This window comes from Sceloporus occidentalis, unplaced genomic scaffold, assembly GCF_023333645.1.
Source record: "Sceloporus occidentalis isolate IW3139 unplaced genomic scaffold, rSceOcc1.0.p SCAF_6, whole genome shotgun sequence".
Taxonomy (NCBI): Eukaryota; Metazoa; Chordata; class Lepidosauria; order Squamata; family Phrynosomatidae; genus Sceloporus; species Sceloporus occidentalis.
The window spans coordinates 4,452,567-4,471,631 of record NW_028316986.1 but is presented as its reverse complement, the minus strand read 5'-3'; the positions used below and the strand labels follow the sequence as shown (position 1 = coordinate 4,471,631).

General features: G+C 44.6%; 2 protein-coding genes across 7 annotated transcripts in view; one reads left to right on the top strand and one right to left on the bottom strand.

Moving 5' to 3' along the window:
- The first annotated feature begins 127 nt into the window (after positions 1-127).
- LOC149310343 (putative peptidyl-tRNA hydrolase PTRHD1) lies at positions 128-19,059 on the top strand. Of its 2 annotated transcripts, XR_016281639.1 has the most exons (3): positions 128-639; positions 2,970-3,322; positions 18,623-19,059. XR_016281639.1 is itself a non-coding variant. In XM_089528760.1 (2 exons), exons 1-2 carry the CDS (start codon positions 352-354, stop codon positions 3,138-3,140), a joined length of 459 nt encoding a protein of 152 aa, XP_089384886.1. In that variant the 5' UTR covers positions 128-351; the 3' UTR covers positions 3,141-3,340. The 2 variants fall into 2 exon arrangements, 1 of the variants encoding a protein (XP_089384886.1); XM_089528760.1 differs by lacking the exon at positions 18,623-19,059 and having other exon boundaries at positions 2,970-3,340.
- The window catches only part of NCOA1 (nuclear receptor coactivator 1), a 401,716-nt gene continuing 391,587 nt past the window's right edge, over positions 8,937-19,065 (bottom strand). For 4 of the 5 annotated variants that reach the window (XM_089528750.1, XM_089528749.1, XM_089528751.1 and 1 more), the window contains 3 exons: positions 16,307-16,490; positions 14,882-14,968; positions 8,937-10,527 (listed from right to left, as the gene is read on the bottom strand). In XM_089528750.1, the coding sequence (XP_089384876.1) occupies positions 10,357-10,527; positions 14,882-14,968; positions 16,307-16,490 (442 nt within the window). In that variant the 3' untranslated portion in view covers positions 8,937-10,356. Of the gene's footprint in view, positions 10,528-10,632; positions 10,695-14,881; positions 14,969-16,306; positions 16,491-19,065 lie in introns of all 5 variants that reach the window. The other variant, XM_089528753.1, reaches the window with a different exon arrangement.

The window sequence follows — 19,065 nt, the reverse complement described above, 5'->3', positions numbered from 1 at the left end:
AGAGAGCCAGAAATACTCTACCTGAGAAAGGCTTCAAGGAGTCCTCTAGGCCGTCGCCATGGCAACCAACGGCAGGGCCGCTCAAAAAACCCCGCGCGACCGGCCGCCGGAAGTACGTCATCCGCCGTCGACGACAGAGCGGGATTTCCTCTCTCTGGTGTCCGTCCAACGTTCTTTTCCCGGCGTGCCCCGCGCTCGCTTGGCCGACTCCCTCAGACAAACAATGTCCTCCCAGACAGACAGTGGCGCCTCGTTCGAGTCCTCCGAGGCCAAGAGTCCGCCTCCGCCGCGCCTCGCGATTTCGGATGGCGACGGATTTTGTTTTGACCTCAGTCCTTTCCGTACAACAAGATGGCCGCCGGCGGCAGTGATGAGGAAAGATGGCGGCCTCCGCTTGTCCCGTTCTCGCGATGCAGCAGATGTCCGTACAAGATGGCGGCCCCCTGTGAGATGGCGTCCCTGGTGCAGTACGTGGTTCTGAGGGGAGACCTGAGGCGGGAGCCCTTCGTCTGGCCCCTGGGGGCCCTAGTGGCCCAAGCCGTCCACGCCGCCCTGGCCGCCGTCCACGAGCACCGCCGGCAGCCGCAGACGGAGGAGTACCTGGCCCAGGGAGGCCGCATGAGGACGGTGGTGCTGGAGGTGAGCCACCGGCAGGGCGCCCTCCCTCCCTCCGGCCAGACTCGGCCCAGGCCCCGGCGGCGGAGCGCTTCCAGGAGGCTCCAGAACGGCATCTTGTCTGTGTTCAATTAATCTTGTGTTTTAAACATCCTGGACCTCGCCTGAAGAAATGACTGTTTATTATTATTATTATTGCTGTTGTTGTTGTTGTTGTTGTTTGGAGTCCTGGGATTTGTAGCATTGTGGGATGCTTAGCCTTCTCTGTCGGAGAGCCCAGGCGCCACAACAAACTACCAGTCCATAGGGGTGGTCTGACCTGCACTGGGGAATTAGCGCAGTTTGGCGCCGCTTTCGCTGCCAGGGCTCAACACTGCGGAGTCCTGGGACTTTCGTAGCTGTGGGCCATTCAGCCTTCTCTCAGAGAGCTCTGGAGCCATCGCAAACTACGAATCCCAGAATTAATGCACTCTGACACCACTTTAACTGCCGCGGCTCAGAGCAATGGGATCCCGGGGTTTGCGCTTTCGGTGATGCTTAGCCGCCTTTGCCAGAGAGCTCTGCTGGGCCACAGCTAACAAAACGGACTTCAGCAGGGAGAAATGCAAGGTACTGCACTTAGGGCAGAAAATGAAATGCACAGATATAGGATTATGGGGGACACCTGGCTGAACGAGAGACTTATTCATGTGAAAGGGATCTGGGAGCCCAAGTAGAGCACAAGTTGAACATGAGTCAAGAGTGCGATGCGGCAGCTAACAAGGCCAATGCGATTCTAGGCTGCATCAATAGAAGTACAGTGTCTAGATCAAGAGAAGTAATAGTGCCACTCTATTCTGCTTTGTTCAGGCCCCACCTGGAATATTGTGACCAGTTCTGGGCACCACAATTTAAAAAGGACACTGAGAAACTAGAGCCCTGTGTCCAAAGGAGGGAGACAAAAATGGTGAAGGGTCTGGAAACCATGGAGCCCTACGAGGAGAGACTTAGGAGCTGCTGGGTGTGCTTATCCTGGAGTAAAGAAGGTTAAGAGGGGATATGATAGCCCCATTTAAATATTTGATTAAATATTCCTTCCTTCCTTCCTTTGCAAAGGGATTTACAGTCGTAATCCAGTTAGGTCTTCAGCTGCCATCGCTCACTGGTATAGAATACTGGGATCTGTAGTTCTGTCAGGCATTTAACCTTTTCCTGTCAGAGCTCTGGGGTGGCTCCAGAACAAACTACAATTCCCCAAATTCCGTAGCGTTGCAACATGGCAGTCAAAACAGCGTCCAGCCTTTGTCATCCCAGAAGCAGCAGCCGTGTTTGGCCTTGGGTCGCCAAGGCGCATCTTGCTCTCCTTGTCGTGTGTCCACAGCTTACTATGCAACCTCTGACAGGTTTATTCAGGGCTGCCTCTGCACTGCAGAAATAACCCAGTTTGGCAACACTTTTAACTGCCATGGCCCAGTGCTGTAGAATCCTGGGATTTGTGGTTTGCTGTGGCACCAGCGCTCTCTGACAGAACCATAGAATGATAGACTTGGAAGAGACTGCAAGGGCCATCCAGTCCAACCCCATTTTGCCATGCAGGAAATCTCTATCAGAGAATCCCTAACTCAACAAAACTACAATTCCCAGTATTCCATAGCAATCAGCCACGGCTGTTAAAGCGGTGACAGACTGGATTATTTCTGCAGCATGGATGCAGCTCAGAAGGGCGGCCTATGTTGTTTAATGGAGCTTACTCCATTGTAAGTGTGCTTAAAATGGCAACGTCATATACAGTGGACCCTTGTTCTACGCTGGGGTTTGGTTCCAAGATCCCCCGTGTATAAAAAAAACCCCGTGTGTAAGAAGGGCCAACTGTAGGACTCTTGACCAGAATACATCTCCCTTCATGAAATATTTTTGGTGGTGAAATTATCCCGATTCCTGGCTATTGTGGTTTAACCAGAATACGCTCATCTCTCCACATTCGCTGGGGTTAGGGGCACGGGACGCCCGTGAATGTGGATAAACGCTAATAACAAAAACACTATGGAATCTCTAGGTCCTCCAGAGCAACATCTGCCAGACATTGACCATAGATTTGGGCTGGAGGAGCTACAAATGCCTAGCGGAGTGTTCTCTGTAGGAATCTCTAGGTCCTTCAGTGTGACCTTTGGTTAACGTTGACCATAGAGATGCGCTGGAGGACCCTCTAGATATTCCTGAGAGAATATATTAATACAATCTGTGAATAATTCAATCCACAGAATGAGGGACGTATGTAGTCTGCCTCGCCTTCTGCTGTAACATTGTGGAAGACATTCCTGCTTGATTTGCGTTGTGTTGTGTGAGACTCTGACTCTCATCTTCTGTCTTTCTAGGCCCCGGATGAGTGTGCCTTGAGCGCATTAACAGAGTCACTGCAGCAAAATGGGATCGATCACAAAGTATGGGTAGAGCAGCCGGAAAACATTGCGACATGCGTTGCCCTCCGTCCTTACCCAAAGGAGACTGTGCACCACCTTCTGAAGAAGTTCAAACTCCTGAAGTGATCGTTTTCCTCTGTACTTGGCCAGGAAGAAAATGCAGCTTGCAACTGGGTCATGGACATCTGTCTTATAGCAGAAGATACAAGAAGCAGGTGAATAATCTTCTTCTCACTGCAGGCTGCTGGCAACTAGGCAACTTCAGCCAAAAAGCTTCTGCTCATTCTGCACAGATGATGATTAAACTGGTGGGTTTGTGCCTCTTACATTGTGACGGCAGGCTTTTTCTTGGTGTAAGAAATTTGGGGGGCACCTTGAGGGTTTAAAAATGGGATGCAGTTTTATGCTTATTAAAACTCCTCCTGTTTAGGGTGGGTGGATATTGCTGAGATTTGAATGGATGCCCTTCCATATGTTCTTGTGTTTTGTGTGTGTTCAAGCCACCTGTCAGCTTATGGCGACCCCATGGATTTCACAGGGTTTTCCTAGGCAAGGATTACTCAGAGGTGGTTTTGCTGGTTCCTTCCTGTGAAATATAGCAGCAACCTACAGAACCTCATCCTGATTACTAACCAGGCCTGACCCTGCTTACCTTCCAGTCAGACAGAATCTAGTGCCTTCAGGATATTTACTAACCTAAATACCTACTGTGGTCTTTATTACAAGTCGCATAATTCCATCTGTGACCCTAGCTAAGACTGATGGGAATTGCATTTTCCAACATTTGGAAGGCCCATATTGTTGTTGTATGCTTTCAAGTCATTTCCAATTTATGGTGACCCTAAGGTATATCATGGGGTTTTCTTGGCATGTTTCTTCAGAGGGAGTTGCCATTGCCATCCTGAGGCTGAGAGAGTGTGACTTGATCATCTAGGAGGTTTCTGTGGCTGAGCCGGGATTTGAACCCTGCTCTTCAGGGTCATAATGGCTCAAACCACACTGGTTCTATGTTTCTTGCCCCCTCCTGTAGAAAACTAATATAGTCAGCCCTCCATTTTTGCAGGGGATCCAGATTCCCCCCGCCACGAAAACGTAGACTTGCCGTTATTCAAGCACCATAGGCTTGAATGGGGTGTGTGCGTGCGAGTGTGTGCACCTCATCGAAATTAATGGGTCACCCCTCCGTGAATATTCAAGACCATGGATGTCAAGTCCGCAAGAACAGAGGGGCGACTATTAAAAAATGGCAAAGATGTGGAAAGGGGGTGGCTGGTAGGTTGTGTGTATTTTGCACTGAGTTGCAGAAGAGGCTCAAGAAATATATATTTATGTGAACAACATTTTGCCCGCTAGAAGGATTCTTGCACTAGCCACAGAGGCAGGGATACCAGGATGGAGAATTTATTTGCTAAAGTCTTGGGAAGGAGGGCGGGATAGAAATTTGTTCTTCAGAAAGTAGGAAAGCCCTGCTGTGCTTTCAGAAAGCTTTTTGGCAAAGTCACCACTCCTCAAAAATAAAATGTAGAGGCCGTGTGAATGTAGTGATGACGGGAGATGAGGCTGGGTCTTCTTATGGCTCAGAGAAGACAAAGCAGATAATAGGAACAAGCCATTATCACTAAAGGGCCTGTAAGAAGGGGAAACCTTCAACAACCCTTTAGTGCGACTCCTGCTTTTCAGTTTATATAATTCCCTGGTGTTTGGGGTGAAGGGTGAGGTGGTCCCGTTTTCTTCAACAGAATCACTGAGCAAAGAAACAGCAATTAACATGTAAAGTGTATAGTTGGATGAGAGTTTCAATCCAATGTATGGCTAATTGAGGAGGGGAGCAAATTCTGGGTTTGGAAACCTTAAAAATGTACCTTAAATAAAACACATTGTGCTTATATACACATTTCACACAACTAGGAATACTACACACACTTCTTGCCACCCAACCTCAAAATGGATATTGCTGAGCTGCAGTTGTATTCATTTCCGACGTATGACTGTTGTTTCCAACGTATGGCAATCTTAAGGCAAACCTAGCTGATTTGTCAGAGGGTTTGCCTTTCTCTGAGGCTGCAAGAGAATGTGACTTGGTCAGGGTCATCCACTGAATTTCCAAGCTGAGCAGAGATTCAAACCCTGGTCTCCCAGAATCCTGGTCCAACACCCAAACCACTTTACCATAGTGGCTTTCAGAAGTACGTGCTTTCTAGTCAACTCTGACTTAGGGGTTGGCTAGATTATAGCAGGGGAAGTGGTGTCATTATCTTCTTTTGAGGCTGAGAGAGTGTGACATGCCTAAGGCCATCTAGTGGGTTTCCACAGCTGAGCAGAGATCTGGATTCTTGTCTCCCGGAGTCCTTACAGTCCACTTCTGGTTACCTGGATTCAAAATGAATATTGTAGAGCTGGCAAAGGTACAAAAACAGGGCAACCATAATGGTCAAATGGTGGAAGCAACTTTGAGAGTTGACAATGTTTGGGCCGCTTTAGTTTAAAAACAGTCCACTGATGGGGATGGTGTATGATCAAGGTTTATAAAAACAAGAAATTTTTAATACTAATAATAACAATAGGCTCTGAGGTCATTCTATGAAACGTAGCCATCTGAGTGGTGCCTTTATGGAATTTGCAACCACAGGCCACCATCTCGGATGACTTTAAAAGGCTTAGACAAATTCTGGGGATGAGGGTGCTATTCACGGCTGGTAGACTTGATCATGACACTATCTCTAAGCTGCTGGGAAGCAACATCAAGAAGAGGTTGTGATGTTTGTGGGTTTCCGAGTGACATCCATTTGGCCACTGGAGAACAAGGATGCTGGTGTGCTAGGCCTTCAGTCTGATCCCATGGAAGATATCAAAGGACTTTCTTGTTCACCTTGCTACCTTTGCAACCTTCCAAACATATCCAAGGGTTCACAATTATGGCTTGCAGACAATAGCCCTCTGGGTTTGGTTTTCCACAGAGGTCCACAGAGCACACTTTAGGTGCTAAAATTCAGTGCCAACCTCAGGAATGAACCCTTGTACTGTATTAGTGTTTGCAGTAAGGATGGGGAAATTCCCTTTTGTTTGTTCTTTTGTGCAGTTTCAGGGGTGTTTCCAAAACTGCATTTCAGTGGTGACTAAAGCCCAAAACAAAAGGAGCAAATATTGTGCCAGCATGTTTTCATTTAAAGCTCTTATTACCAGTAAAAGGGGCATTTCAGCTTAAGGATAGGGTAGGGGGAGAGTGGCCTTAGGAGGTTCCCCAAACGTGGAGAATAGAAAGAAGTGTGTGGTCATACTCAAGAAAGCAATTCAATGGGCTTAAGTCCAGTATGTTCCATGGAGGAGAGCAGGTAGGGATGGCTTTTTTTGGCCTCCAGGAGGGAGCTAGGAAACTTTGGGAAGGTGCGCTTCTTATCTAGATTCTCAAAGCAGGAGGAACCAGATGCTTGTATTCTGAAGCAGTAAACCTCCCCAACGCCAAAGAAGAACTAACTGGTATTTTCTGGAGTAATTTAAATGTGCACAATTCCTCTTAAGCATCGTTTTAGATTGTGTTGTGTTCAGTGTTCGACAAATGTGTGCAGTAGCTCATTGTTTAAAAACAACAACAGCAGCACTCCAATCACCCAGAGCGTATCATTCATTCTCTGCTAGACTAATGAGGGAAACAAGGAGATGCCACTTATTGTTTATATTTGACCTCCGATCAGCCACCAAATTTAGGATTTCTTTGTTTGCAATCCCTTGCTATTTCTGATGAAGGCAACATTCAGAGCCAAACTTTCTTTTCCCAACTGGCTCTGGTTAGTAGCTCCAGTGGCTTCATGCTCAGCACCCAGTGCTTCTGGGCTTATTAATCCACATGTCATGTTCAGTGGGATGACTTGGCATAATTTTGTTCCCTCTGCTTCACCTCAGAACCAGATTCTGTGCAGTTTGCAGGGGGTTCTGCGGGATCAAGCCCTGGGGTTGTGAGTAGGGCAGGATCGTGAAAGTAGGAAACAGGTACTTTACTACCCCTGTGACCAGAGCATATTGGAAGAGCACAATGAGTGTCATCTTTCATCCAGACCTCACTAAACAAAAAAGAAAAGATCTATAACAGGAATCCCGTTGGTATCCTACATGTGTGTATGTTTGCTTACGTATGCAGCTGCAATTTTCACAACAGATACATTCAGTTTGCTGTTGTGTAAATGGAGTTCCACATCTATTTCACATGCCATTATGCATTCCTGGATGGTGTGTCAATACTCATCTCTGCTTTCAATGCACTATGATAAAAGGAAACAGCCATTGCATACTACATACTGGGACCATAAGCAGGCACTGCAGATAGGAAATTGGTTGCGCAGTGTTACTTTTCAGCTGAAGAGGGAGGCATAGTGCAGCTACAACACTCCACAATCGTGACGTATGCTCTTGGTCTATGGTACCTTTGAGACTAACTCTGTGAAAGAAGTTGTAGCATAAGCTATTGTAGACTTGGTCTACTTCCTCAGATGTGTGGAGTGAACTAATGCCCAGGAAGGACCTTTATAAATCAGACTGTATGAACAGCCATAGAAGTGCAAAATTCCACTCCACCAATAGTGGGTTAAACAGTGACAATAGCTTCCTGGCACATACCCATTATAACACTGGTTAACACCCATCTCATGAAAATGCTCTTGGCCAGTTTACCCTATCTCCTTTCTGGTTTCCAGCCACCATCACACCATATTCCACAACTCTTTCTACCATTCATATGGTCATCCACCCACCCTGGCCTTAGCCAACATCTTTCCTCCTGCCTTTGTCCCTCAACAACCATCATTACAATTGAACCACAAGTGTTGTGTTTCTATGACTATTCATTGTTAACTGCCCTTGAGTTGACTTTGACTCATGACAGCTCTGTGGATGAGACATCTCCAAGTCCCCCTATCCTCCATTGCTCTGCTTAGGTCTTGGAAGATTCATGTCTGTGACCACCTTAACCTAGTCTAGCCATCTGGTTTGTGGTCTTCATCTCTTTCTACTGCCATCTACATTTCCAAGCATTAGTGTCTTTTCAAGTGAGTCATGCCTTCCCATGATGTGGCCCAAGTATGACAGACTCAGTTTTGTCATCTTGGCTTCCAGGGAGAGCTCTGGTTTGATCTGTTCTAGGACCCATTTGTTTGTCTTTTTGGGTTTCCTCAGCACTCTTCACCACCACCACATCACAAATGAATTGATAACATTTTTTCTTATCTGCTTCCCCCTGCCCCCTCCTGTCCAGCTCTCACGTCTGTACATGGGATGGGGAATACTATGGCTTGGACAATTCTTACTTTGGTGCTCAGCTGTATTTCTTTACTCTTTAGGATTTCCTCTAGTTCTTTCATTGCTGCCCTTCCCATTCCTAGCCTTATCTCTTGTCTGCAGTCAACATTCTGATCAATGTTTGATTCTTGGAATGGGAACTCTTAACTATTTCAATTTCTTCATTGTCTAGGATGAATTTATGCATTTCCTCCATGGTCTATTCATACAGTCTGATAAAAGTCCTTCCTGAGCACCAGTTCACTCCACGCGTCTGAGGAAGTAGATCAAGACCATGAAAGCTTGTAGTACAACTTTTTCCTCTTAGTCTCAAATGCGCTACAAGATCCCTTTTGCATCCTGATATTCAAGACTAACATGGCTATGTCTGTGAACTCTACGCTTTTGGCCAGTGTGTGTAAGATCAAGGAAGTACATTGGAGACAGAAAAGCAACACAGAGGCGCCTTGAGTCGACATATTGCCACTCAATCTCTGTGTAAAGGAGCCCCCTTTGAGTCCCATTGGCTCCCCCCCATAGAGCCCCTGCTGCCCCTTCTCTTCCAACCCAGACAGACTTAGCTTCCCGCCATCACTTCTAAGGAATAATGCAACATTAGCCACAAACTTTTTGTCTCTTTGTTTTTTTTAAACTCTTGCAAATTCAATTAACAAAAAGCTACACAGTTTTGTTTTTCACACATCCAACAAAATTTCAGAAAGAGAAAGAGGAAAGAAAGAAACCCTCCCCACCCCCTCCAAAAAGCAATGCTATTTAAGAGCGACCCCCCCCCCCCCCCTTAACTAAAAAGAGAGAAGGAAACCAAATTATACAAGAAGTTTTTAGCTATTTACACTGAAAGGCCTGAGCGGGGGGCAAAGAATCAGCTTGTCTCCCGTTTCATAAAGAACTGCCTTTTAAAAAAAAATTATAGTCATAATCAATCTTATTTTTAAATAGTTTTAAGCTACTTTGGCTGTTAAACAGAATCAAAGCAGAGAACTGACTGCTTAATTTTAATCAGATTTTTCTTTTAATATCTACAATAGTGGCCGGAGGACGCAACTTTGCTGTGAGCGGCTCCCGCTGCACTTTCTCCCTTTCATTTCAACAGGATTTGTGGCGCTCTGGGCCAACCCCCTGGTCACAAACCCCATAGAAATGAATGGGAGCGTCATAGTCGGGACAGCACTTGGTGCGTTGCTCTCAGAGCGGCTGTTGCTTCCCCCTCCTCCCTCCCTCCCCCTAAAAATATTGCAATTATCCCCCAAACTGTACTCATGTATTTTATTTTCAAAAAATTATTATATTAGTTTTTGTATGAGAGGTCCCACCCACCCAGTTTGTCATATACACAGAGGCCTCTTTTTCACACTTAAGGAGGCTGTCTATATACCAGTAATAAAACATAGGAGGGGGGAATGGTGGGTCAAAATATTCTGTCGTATTCATCATCATCATCATCATCATCATCATCATCATCATCCTTTTTCTTTAAAACTGACAAATTCACGATTGCTAGAAAAAGCTGATTGCACAAACGGATTGGGGACAGGGCAGGCAACTGGCGAGGGGCATGTCTTTAAGAATAGCTAAAAACATCCCTTTCCAGAGAAGAGATGGACATGATTCTTCACTGGCTCCCTGCTTTGCTGAAGGCGCAAATCAGTGACAGATCCAGCTGAAACTGAAAACTCAAATCCTCTTCCTCTCCCCATGCGCCCAGCAAGACGCCTTCCCTGGATCCCAAAACCACCGCCACCTCCCTGCCCCACAAGTAACCTCCATCAGGGATAAGAAGCCAGCAACTGATTACAAAAATAAGGATCATCTGTATATTTTGGCTCAACTGTTCCGTCTTTGTCACTTTTTTTGCTGACATCCAACACCTTAAAAAAAAAAAAAAGGAAAAAATATTTTTGTTGCTCCAAACACTACAAGAGCTGAAGAATGGCTGCAAGTTTTTGAGATATCAAAAATCTCAGAAAAATATATAATATATATTTATATATTTATATATATCTCTGTACGTCTTAATTATTTAAATTTCACATTCCTTTGAAAAGCGGGCTATTCATTCAGTCAGTAGCTGCTGAAGGAGGCTTTTCTGCTGGGCCTGTGGCGTCTGGGAGCCCCCGGTGGTCTTCTGTGCCCCCACCGGGCCGCCGGGCTGGTTCAGGTAAGGGTCTCCGCCGACCAGGTTGACTGTACACTGGACGTCAGCAAACACTTGGACCTGCTGGACCTGCCGGCAGACAAAGAGAGGAGAGATCCTTTTAGCCAGGCACGGGAAGGGGGGACCCCACGGTGGGCTGGCGGAGCAGGTACTACGGTGGAAGTGGAAACTCACTAGAGAGAATTCCTCTAGCCTGTAGTCACCACAGAGAAGAAGAACTCTTCTGTCTTCTTGTCCTACAAAAAGAAAACCGCTGCACTCATTTGGGTCAGAGCTTGTGAAAAAAGAAAGTTCACATCTTTCTCTCGAACTAACGTCAGGCACAACTCTGAAATATGTCTCTGGCATTACACAGTCAACAGCAACACTTCAGCAATAGTACTTTAACTACCATGTCTTCACTCTGGGAAAGTGGGATTTGCAGGTGAAGTACTAGAGATCTGGCAGAGAATTTGAAATAAAGGCATCCTAAGCTACCTGATGTAAAGGACTGGCACTATTTTTCCCCCACTGTGCCAGGGATGGCACTGTATTTTTGCCCATTGTCTACATCATTTTTCTAATTTTCCTGGCAAAATTCTGCAAGATCTAGCCTTGGTGTCTGGGCTACACTGGTCTAAATAACTCACAAAACTATAAATCCTAGGATTCTATGGGGATAGAGCCATAGGAGCGAATGTGGTATCAAAGTGCTGTAATGTTGCGGAGTGTAAGAGACCTAATTTTAGAAATAATTTTGGGGAAGGAGCAAGCTTGGTCTTCCTCCTTTTCTTGGGCCAAAGAGGTTACACACAAGAAGAAGGAGGACAGAAAGCAGACTCTTGAACTGTTCTGCTTAAAGCTTTGCTCTGGGCAGCTCCCTTCACAGATTTTCAGTGATGAAGAATGAGGGGTTCCATTTAAAGCCTATTCCTGAGCCTGCTTCAAGGGCAGAGTTGCATCTTTCCATCACCACCTTAGAGCAGAAAGGGTTCTGCAATAATGAAGTCTCAGGCTGCATCCACATTGCAGAAATAATCCAAGTTGACACCACTATAATTTGAAAAGGGAGCTGCCCAGAGCAAAGCTTCAAGCAGAACATGTGTCTGGGCTGCCATGGCTTAATGCTATGGAATACTTGGAATTGTAGCTCGTTGTGTCGCTTCTCTGATAGAGAAGGCTAAACGTTCTACAAAACTACAATGCTCAGAATCCCACAGCACTGAGCTATGGCAGTTAAAAGTAGTGCCAACCTGTATTATTTCTGCAACCTGAAAGTAAGAGGGATTTCTAAATACCCTCCACCCCTGCCCTCAGCTCCTGTCCCCTGGATAGCAGCCTTTTCTTTTCACTTCTGTTTCCCTTAGTCCTTGCCTTTCAACGTCTCTCAGTACCTGCTATCAGCTCCTGTTATCACTTTCCTTACATTTATACCAACATTTCACAGCATTCAACATTTGTCCTAGGATTGACTTTCCCAACCTGGCGTCTTTCAGATGAGTTGGACTACAGCTCCCATGGTCCTACAACCAAAATCTGGAGGGCATTGGGAAAACTGTCTTTGAATGCTAAGAAACAAGATCCCCAAATTCCCAGTGCTTGCAATTCTGTCTTTCCCTCTAAAGTTCACCCCAGGAACTGCCAATACACTTTTTTGTCATCCCAGGAGGGATGGGAATTTCCTGCAGGATCTTGGGTCTTAAACACATATAATAGCAGTGCACCCCCAACTATATTTATGACCTCCTTCTGTTCCAAAGTGAATATGTCCTTTGACGGATGAATCCATTGTGGCTCACAATTCTGGTCTCACTGCAAGGAAAGGTTAAAAGCTGAAGTGGGACTTTTGGTACAAAGTCAAAATGAGGAGACATGCCAGATTCCAAGGAAACATCTTCTTTGAATTGCAAATGGGCATTAAATTTCCTCAACACTGAAAATCTACCAGTGACCACATGGCCAAAAAGGTGGAGGTGCCATCCTGCAGATAGCCCTCCCTACCATTTGAACTAAGAACAGAAACAGAAAATGCAGGCCTAGCACTAACATCTTCAGTTTCTTTTTCCTGTTTGCCTGATGAAGAAGCCAGCGGATATTATTGTTATTATTGGTACTGAGTTGGGGGCCCATGACAGTAAATGATATTTAAAAGAGGGTTCCTGGTAACAAAAAGGTTAAGAAGCACTGCCTTAGAGTATGCATTGTGTAAGGCTTGATCTTATGATTTTAGCTCCTATTTACCAAACAAATGATCAACAGCAGTACAGATTAACTTTATTTTATTCTTTTAAAGAGGAATCTATTTTAATATTGTAATAATTTAATTCTATTTTAATGCATCATTTTTGTATGTTTTTAATTGTACTGATCTTTTAAGTTATAAGCTGCTCTGAATCCCAGGTTTGGAGGGAAAGCAGGATACAAATAAATTAATAATAATAATAATAATGGCTAATGTCTTTTTCTGTATTTTTAGCTGAAGTTCTGCCATACCGAGCAAGCAAGTAATGGGATGCAGAAGGCTTAAACAGACAAATCTGTTCTACTGATTTAATTCATATCTCACCATTTTCCAACATGGGGCTCCTGGTGGCTTACAGCATAGATTAAAAACAAGATTCCAGTAAAAAAAAATTGGACTTGGAAAAAAAAACCCACAAATATATAATCCAATTAAAAATAGCACTAATGTAAAATGAATTAAAAATATATAATGCATAGCAATGAAGGTGAAAACACAGCACTCTGATTTAAAAAAACCCTCCTGCAACAGGCTGTCTAAATAAAAAGGTATTTGCCCGTTGGCAGAAAGAAAAGAAAAAGGGTGCAAATCTAGTCTGACTTGTTTTAGAGGTGGAGCCACTCTGGACAGTGCTATAGACGAAGATGGACTACAATGGCACCAAACCTCAAATGTTGGGTATATTTAGCAGGAATGGGGAATGGTAGCAAGAGCCGATTTCTATACTGCACTGTATGTGTCCCATTTGTGTCCAGAACTCTGAACTACAAAGCATTTCCACTTGTGATTTCTAGGGCTTTTAAAATGTATGTGTGTGTTTTAAGCTAATCCATTGCTTCTGGGAGTGACTAACTCTTTTCAGACACCTAAAAAGGGGGTGGGGAATGTGCAAAAAAGTAGAGGTTGGAAACCATAGGTGGCCCACAGGGCACACGTTCTCCCTCCACTCCACATAAAGTCTACACAATACACCAAACGTTTGACATTCCATGTTTACCTCCCTTACTGAAATACAGAGGTACTGACTGGGCTGATAACTTCATAATTTCCTATGTTCTTTTATGGAGGTCTTGATGCCTTCAGATTTCAAAGAACATCTGCCACATATCTGGTGATTATGCCCAGATACAGCATGGTGCCATGGTCTGAGTACTGGACTAGGACTCTGAGCCACAGTTCAAATCACTGCTCAGCTATGGAAACCCACTGGGTGACCTTGGGCAAGTCACATTCTCTTAACTTTAAATGAAGGCAATGGCATCTGGTCAAGAAAACCATAGGACACAGTCACCATAAGCTGCAGTAACAACACTCAACTATTAACAGATGGTGCAACTGTGAACTACAGGGGGGCTGAGGAGGCTTGCCCTTTTCTTTTGCACTGCCAGCCTGCACACTTTTCAAGAAAGAAGACCTATTGTTACTTAAAACCGGATTAATTGAAGAAGCTCTCTTCCTAAGGAACCAAATGGGTTTGTACTGAAACAGATCCAGGGGTCCCTATTAAGGCCTTACAAGTTGAGCAGGGTTTACTCTTGCTGGAGATAAGGTTGGGTCTTACTTGGCAACTTTGCCATTCACCTTTACTATGCTGAAACATTTCTTCAGCTGGGAAAAGCACCACTAAAATATGTGAACTGGCCAAAGCAAATTAATTAAAAACAACAACACTTTTTTGGTATTGGTAATGTTTGTTTGCTCAAGCTGAAGGCAAGCAGCTTTCCAAGCGATGGCACTGTCAGGGAGAGACTTGGCTGGGCATTGTTACCCAGTTTCCCATGTGACATTCAGCCATGCGAGGAGCCACCACTTTTCTGGATCTTGCTAGTTTTGGCACTGAAGCTTCCTTGGCTATCCTCATGGATCACCAAATTTGGAAGAAGCAAGAGAGAGTCAGGCGCTCTTTTTCTGTTCTCACCTGTCCAGTTGAAAACAACTTTTGGCTGGATTTACAGCCATCCTGGTATCTTCTCAATAACTGCCATAGGGCCCAAAACAGATTGAGAGGAAAAGACATTAAGTCTGATGATGGTCACCTCCAGTCCAATTCTGTTCCAAGCTGCCTAGACAGCCTTAGGGTGACCTTTTGGACTAATGGCCTCTTTTCTGCATGGTCAGGGGCCTGCAATGAGGGAAGATGGGCCAGTGCAGACATGTGAGGCTTCCCTGGGGCACCTATGGGTAGAGGAAAGTGTTACTGACCTGTGCGCCATCAGCTTCTGTTTTCAAAAGGTCAGAGGAGAGCTGGTTGCAGTAGAGGCCTGTGGGTCTGAGAGCTGGGTCATTAACCTGAAAGAAAGCAAAAATAAATGCAAAGAGTGAATTCAGAAATTGTTCAGCAGGGTCTCCTCTCCCATCTTCCACTAGCAGATGGGTCAGAGGCAGAGAAACACTAGGATACGATCTAAAACTACTGGCTTGCTACAAGGCAAGATATTTCAGCATCTTTGTTCTTTCCAAGATGTAGCAGAAAACTGTGCATGACACAACTACTAGAGCAGTGATTCCCAAACTTTTGTCCTCCAGGTATTTTGGACTTCAACTCCCAGAAGGCCCAGCTAGTCTGGCCAACAATCAGAAAATCTGGGAGCTGAAGTCCAAAACATCTGGAGGAGCAAAGTTTGGGAACCACAGCACTAAATGATTCCCCTTGCAGACAAGACATCCTGGTATGTAAGAGCTTGCAATCCCATTCCTCTGGGGTTCATCTGTATAGTAAATCCAGAGGAGAAACAGGCAGGGCATACCTCACCCCAGATTTGCACTGCTCTGAGGCCCTCTCAAACTGGCTTCTCAGATTTCCCCTTCGCTGGGAATCCTGAGGGCCATCTACTATAATAGAGGTAGAACAGAAGAAGAGTCCTGGTGGATCTATGCAAGGTCTCATCCAATATAGGGCCCAATACCCAGTGTGGCCAATCAGCTCCCATTAGCCCCAGCCAGTATGGCCAATGTCCAGGATTGATGGGAGTTACAGTCTAGCAGTATCTGGTGACTTGCCTGTTTCTAGCCACTGTTTTAAAGTGTTGAGCTGTGAATTTCATTCTCTGGATGTGATAATCCTGCTTTGGTTCCCAATCTTTGGTACTCCAGAGGTTTTGGACTTTAGCTCCCATAATTCCTAACTGTTGGCCAAGTTGGCTGGGGCTTCTGGGATCTGTTCTCCAATAATAATAATAATAATGGAGGACCAAAGGTTGGGAGCCACTAATTTACATCATACAGCCTTCCAGATGTTGTTGGACTCCCATCTCCCAGCAGCCCTGGCCAGCAGAGCTAATGCAGAGGATTGCTTGCAGTTACAGTCCAAGAACATCTGGAGAAAGGCCACACACTCCTGAGCCTTCTTGTACATATTTAACAAAGATGCAGGTCAAGCACCAAATACCTAGTTTGCAAGGACTTCCAAGGCTCAGCATGGGTGCAGTTGCTAGTTTTTGGGGTGGTGGTGGGGAGAGGGCATTTTCATCTCCCTGAACAAAAGGTATCAGCCTTGGGATCAACCAATCCCTAGAGGGAGCAGTCTTGCTGTGATCTTCCTGCTCTTTGTGAATGGAGGCAGCCCCAGCTTCTTAGCAAGAGCCCCTAAGCCAAGCCACAAGGAAGACATGCACTGGCTCCACTCACCTGCTCAGAGCACAGCTGGTTCATACTGGGCATCTGCAGTGAGCTCATTGGCATCTGCCCAGCCATTGGATTCATGTTCTGGACATTGGCATTCCCTCCAGCCATTGACACTGTGATGCTCATGTTGTTGTACATTCCTTGCTGGGCTGGTGAGGGCTGGGTCTGCCCAGCCTGGCCAAAGACGCTGTGAGCAAAGATATGAAAGTTAGGCATAGGAGAGGGCTGCTTTTTCAAACAACTCCCATTCCTAAAAAAGCTATATGGGATGTAAGAGACAAGGATGACACTCCTTCTGCTCTTAGATTTACCTGAGCCACCATCATCTAAGGTCTTTCCATGCTTGTCCAAGAGAAGAAGAGATGGCGGGTACACAGCAAACAGTCTAGCTAGAAACCTTTCCAAAATTATTTTGATTTGCTAAGTAAGCGATCTATAGGACACATACAGGCCAAAAACATGGCTGTGCTAACTGTGCAACTCTGAGGTCTAGATTCTGGCCATAGCAATAGAGAAAGTGCCTTGGAGGCACAAAATCCTAAGAGCCCAGTGTATGGCATGCAGGGATAGCATAAGCAAACCAGGTGCACTTAGCTGTGGAAGGCTCTAGACATCTTTTCAAGCTAAGGAGTGAAGGGAGAAAGTCAGAAAGTGACCAGAAAGTAAGGCCTAAATGCTGTAAAGCCATGTTGAACAAAATTTTTCTTAGGGAAAATGCTTTAAATTCCTAGTGATTTCAAATTAATTGAAACATGTACAAAACATTCTCAGCCATGTTTCAAAACATCTTGACATGTTCTGCTGGTAACATAACAGCTAAACAGTGGAATAAGATGCAACAAGTACAACATTCATCGCTCGGAAACAGTGCTTGCTCCTTATCAGATCTTTCCATGCATGTCAAAGTCTTTGACTGCACTGATCACAAAAAGCTATGGAATACTCTTAAAGACATGGGAGTGCCACTCCATCTAATACTCTTGATGAGGAATCTGTACTTAGGACAAGAAGCTACTGTAAGAACAGAATATGGAGAATGGTTGCCAATTGGTAAAAGGGTTAGGCACGGCTGCATATTATCACGCTACTTGTTCAACTTGTATGCAGAAAATATCATACGAAGAATAGGTTTCAACTCAGATGAAGAAGGAGTGAAGATAGGAGGAAGCAACATCAACAATCTAAGATATGCAGATGACACCACACTACTAGCGGAAAACATAATGGACTTGGAACAATTACTAAGGAAGGTCAAGGAGGAAAACTGAAAGGCAGGTTTGCTCCTGAGCATAAAGGAAACAAAAATAATGATCATGGAGAATCTACATAAATTCTGCTTAGACAATGAGGAAATTGAAACAGTTAACAATTTTCCGTAGCTTGGATCAAACACTGAACAGAATGATCAAGAAACAAGAAGGAAGAACAGCAATGAAAGAGCTAGACAAGATCCTCAAGATTAAAGCTATATGACTGAGCAGTAAAGTTAGAATTGTCCAATCCAGTGTATTCCCCATCACCATGAACAGATGTGAGAGCTGGACAGTGAAGGAAGCTGATAAAATGAAAATCAACTCATTGCAGATGTAGCGCTGGAGAAGACTGCTGAGAATACTGTGGACAGCCAAAAACAAACAAACAAACAAACAGATTGGTCCTTAAACAAATCAGGCTTCCAGGGACCCCTGAATTAGAGCAAACTTGCTGAATCAACAGAACATAAATTGAGGGCCGATTTATCATCTTAAAATTGATTCTTTGGGTGTACTTTATTTGCAAGTAGCAACTGGACTTTGCAGCAACTGGAATAGCAATTAGAGCTGGAAGGGACCTCAAAGGCCACTAAACCCAACCTCCTAAGCCTCATCCTTGTCTGCCTACGAATTTTTATGATTAGAAGATACACACAAGAAGAAGAAGGAGGAGGAGGAGGAGAAGGGCCTGCCCCTGACTTTGTGAATTATCGGTCAACAGGCCTAAGCTTTGGAGACACGTTCTTGAAATCCCTGTAGGTCAAAATGGCTTTGCAAGTATTGTCTTTTGTAGATAGTTTATCTAATTTAATATAGTAGTTCATAATGGACATATTTTATATCTAATTTAATACATTACAAGGCATATGTAACATATATAATTTTAGTATTTTTTTCAGTTTCTGCCTTGTTCAGAAGTGTTATTACCTATGTACTGTCCCTCCTCCTTTTCTTTTAAGAATGCCTGAAGAAAAAGAAAAAATTAGCTGAAAAGTATTGGGCCATTTTGAGAAAGAAAACCTTAATTTTATAAATCCTGAGACTGACTCTCTCTGTCTCTTTTTAGATCTGATCCAGTCTCTGCCCAGTGCAGGAGTCCCTCTGCTTTAACACCTTTAAGAAAGGAGCATTCAACCAACAGACCTTATGTAAGTGCTGAGTTACCAAGTTCTCATTGGTAGTAGAACTCAAAGATATAGCTGTGTTAGTCTGTAGAGTCAGTATGTAGAGAGATTTTCTAGCACCCTTGAGACTAAGTCTATGAAAGCTCATGCTGCCAACTTCTTTCTTTCAGTTAGTCTCAAAGGTGCTCCAAGATCTCTCTACATACAAGTTCCTATTGATTCAAGAGGTTTACCCTAGTTGGGCCAACAAATGAATTTAGACCTATGCAGTCTTCTTGCCCCCAAATAAAACTTTGCTGAGATCTGGAATGTAAAAGAGGAGGAGGAAGAGGAGGAGTGGTGAACGTATGGTGTTCCCATCTAGTGTGTGTGTGTGGGGGGGGGC